This window comes from Pseudophryne corroboree, chromosome 1 (genome assembly GCF_028390025.1).
Source record: "Pseudophryne corroboree isolate aPseCor3 chromosome 1, aPseCor3.hap2, whole genome shotgun sequence".
Classification (NCBI taxonomy): domain Eukaryota; kingdom Metazoa; phylum Chordata; class Amphibia; order Anura; family Myobatrachidae; genus Pseudophryne; species Pseudophryne corroboree.
In genome coordinates, this window is record NC_086444.1 from 439306081 (window position 1) to 439307721 (window position 1641).

The 1641-nt window shown below is 40.4% G+C and overlaps 1 protein-coding gene across 1 annotated transcript; it reads right to left on the reverse strand.

The window, feature by feature from the left end:
* Positions 1–481: 481 nt before the first annotated feature.
* LOC134971548 (olfactory receptor 10G2-like) lies at positions 482–1054 on the reverse strand. The gene has a single exon (XM_063946496.1). The coding sequence runs from the start codon at positions 1052–1054 to the stop codon at positions 482–484; it is 573 nt and encodes a 190-aa protein (XP_063802566.1).
* Between the last annotated feature and the right edge of the window lie 587 nt (positions 1055–1641).

Sequence of the window (1641 nt, forward strand, 5' to 3'; positions counted from 1 at the left end):
CTATTCACCAAATTTCTGAGTACCCAGATATCCTGGGAGAGTAATATAAAATGCTTTCCTTATGAGAGTGCCAATTGCATGATAACACTCAAAAAAAGATTATGAACCTCAGGAAATAGAGTGGGGGATTTGTCAAAAGAGTAGGGGACCCGCATGCAGCCTATGTTGCTGTCCCCCTCCTTTCTGGCAGCAAGTAGACATGTGCAGGTCTCAGGGAACATGGCGCACACATCTTGTTCCTGGGGACATCTCCAGTGCGCATGCGCTAATCACTCTGAAATGGCTGCGGGACTCCGGAGGGGATAAGTATAATTTATGGGTGGAAAGTGTATGGGGGTGTGCACCCATTGTAGAAATGCCTATGGCAGTAATGTATAGTAATGCAAATGTATGTTGGTTGTGCTTTTCTAAACACTGCCATTTAAAATGAACTGCAAACTCAATGAAATCTCATCAGCTTCAGAGTCCAGCAGCACCTGTCCTATTTGTCGCATTTCAGTTGTTTCAGAGCTGTCTTTACCTCATTGTTCCTCAAAGAATAAATAATTGGATTCAACATGGGGGTCACCAGAGTATAGAAAACAGCAATAGCTTCTTCTATTAAATAGTTCATAGAGTTAGGACTCAAATAAATGAAGACAGGGGGTCCATAATAGAAAGTTACAGCAATCACGTGTGACGCACAAGTGGAGAATGTTTTCCTTCGGCCTTCAGAACTCTTGATCTTCATGATAGTTTTTAAGATGTAGACATATGATATCAAGATTATGAGAAAGCAGATTAAGGCAATGGCCCCAATGTTGGTTATTATTATTGCCTTGTTGATAGTCGTGTCTGCACATGCAAGCTTCAGTATAGGAATAACATCACAGAAAAAGTAGTCAATCCTATTGGGACCACAAAATGGCAGCCTGAAGGTTAATGCGGTGTGTATCATTGAATGTAGTGAGCCAGTAAGCCAGATGCCAATGGCATACTGTGTGCACAGCTTCAAGTTCATGAAGATAGGGTAATGTAATGGCCGACATATAGCCAGAAAACGATCATATGCCATGACAGTGTATAGAAAACACTCTGTACTTCCGAAAAAAATGGAAGAAGTACAATTGGAATATACAACCTCGGAAGGAGATGATATTTTCTTCTTGTAGAAAGTTTGTCAGCATTTTTGGCAATGTGACTGTAGACAACCAAATGTCTAAAAATGAGAGATTCAAAAGAAAGAGGTACATAGGTTTGTGGAGCTGAGAATCTCCTTTTACAGCCAAAATTAAAATAACATTTCCTACAAGAGTACATATGTAAATACTAAAAAATACCACAAATAGTGGAATCCTCATCACCTTAGGATGTGGCAGTCCAAATAGGATGAACTCAGTCACTGAGGAACGATTCCTATGATCTATTACATTTTCCATCTAAAGAAATCAGAAAATTCATTACACTGTTAAATATATTGGTCATGTGCAGCAACTGCAGTAAGACATAAATGATGAAGTAATGTAAACCAGGCATTCAGATGTGTCCTCATACATCTAGCCTCAATACACCATGCAGCTCGAGATGCCTGGCGTGACTGAGCTGCCAGGTCCTGTGCAACTCTGCTTGTGTCAGGCATCTAGGATGCATGAAGAGACTATG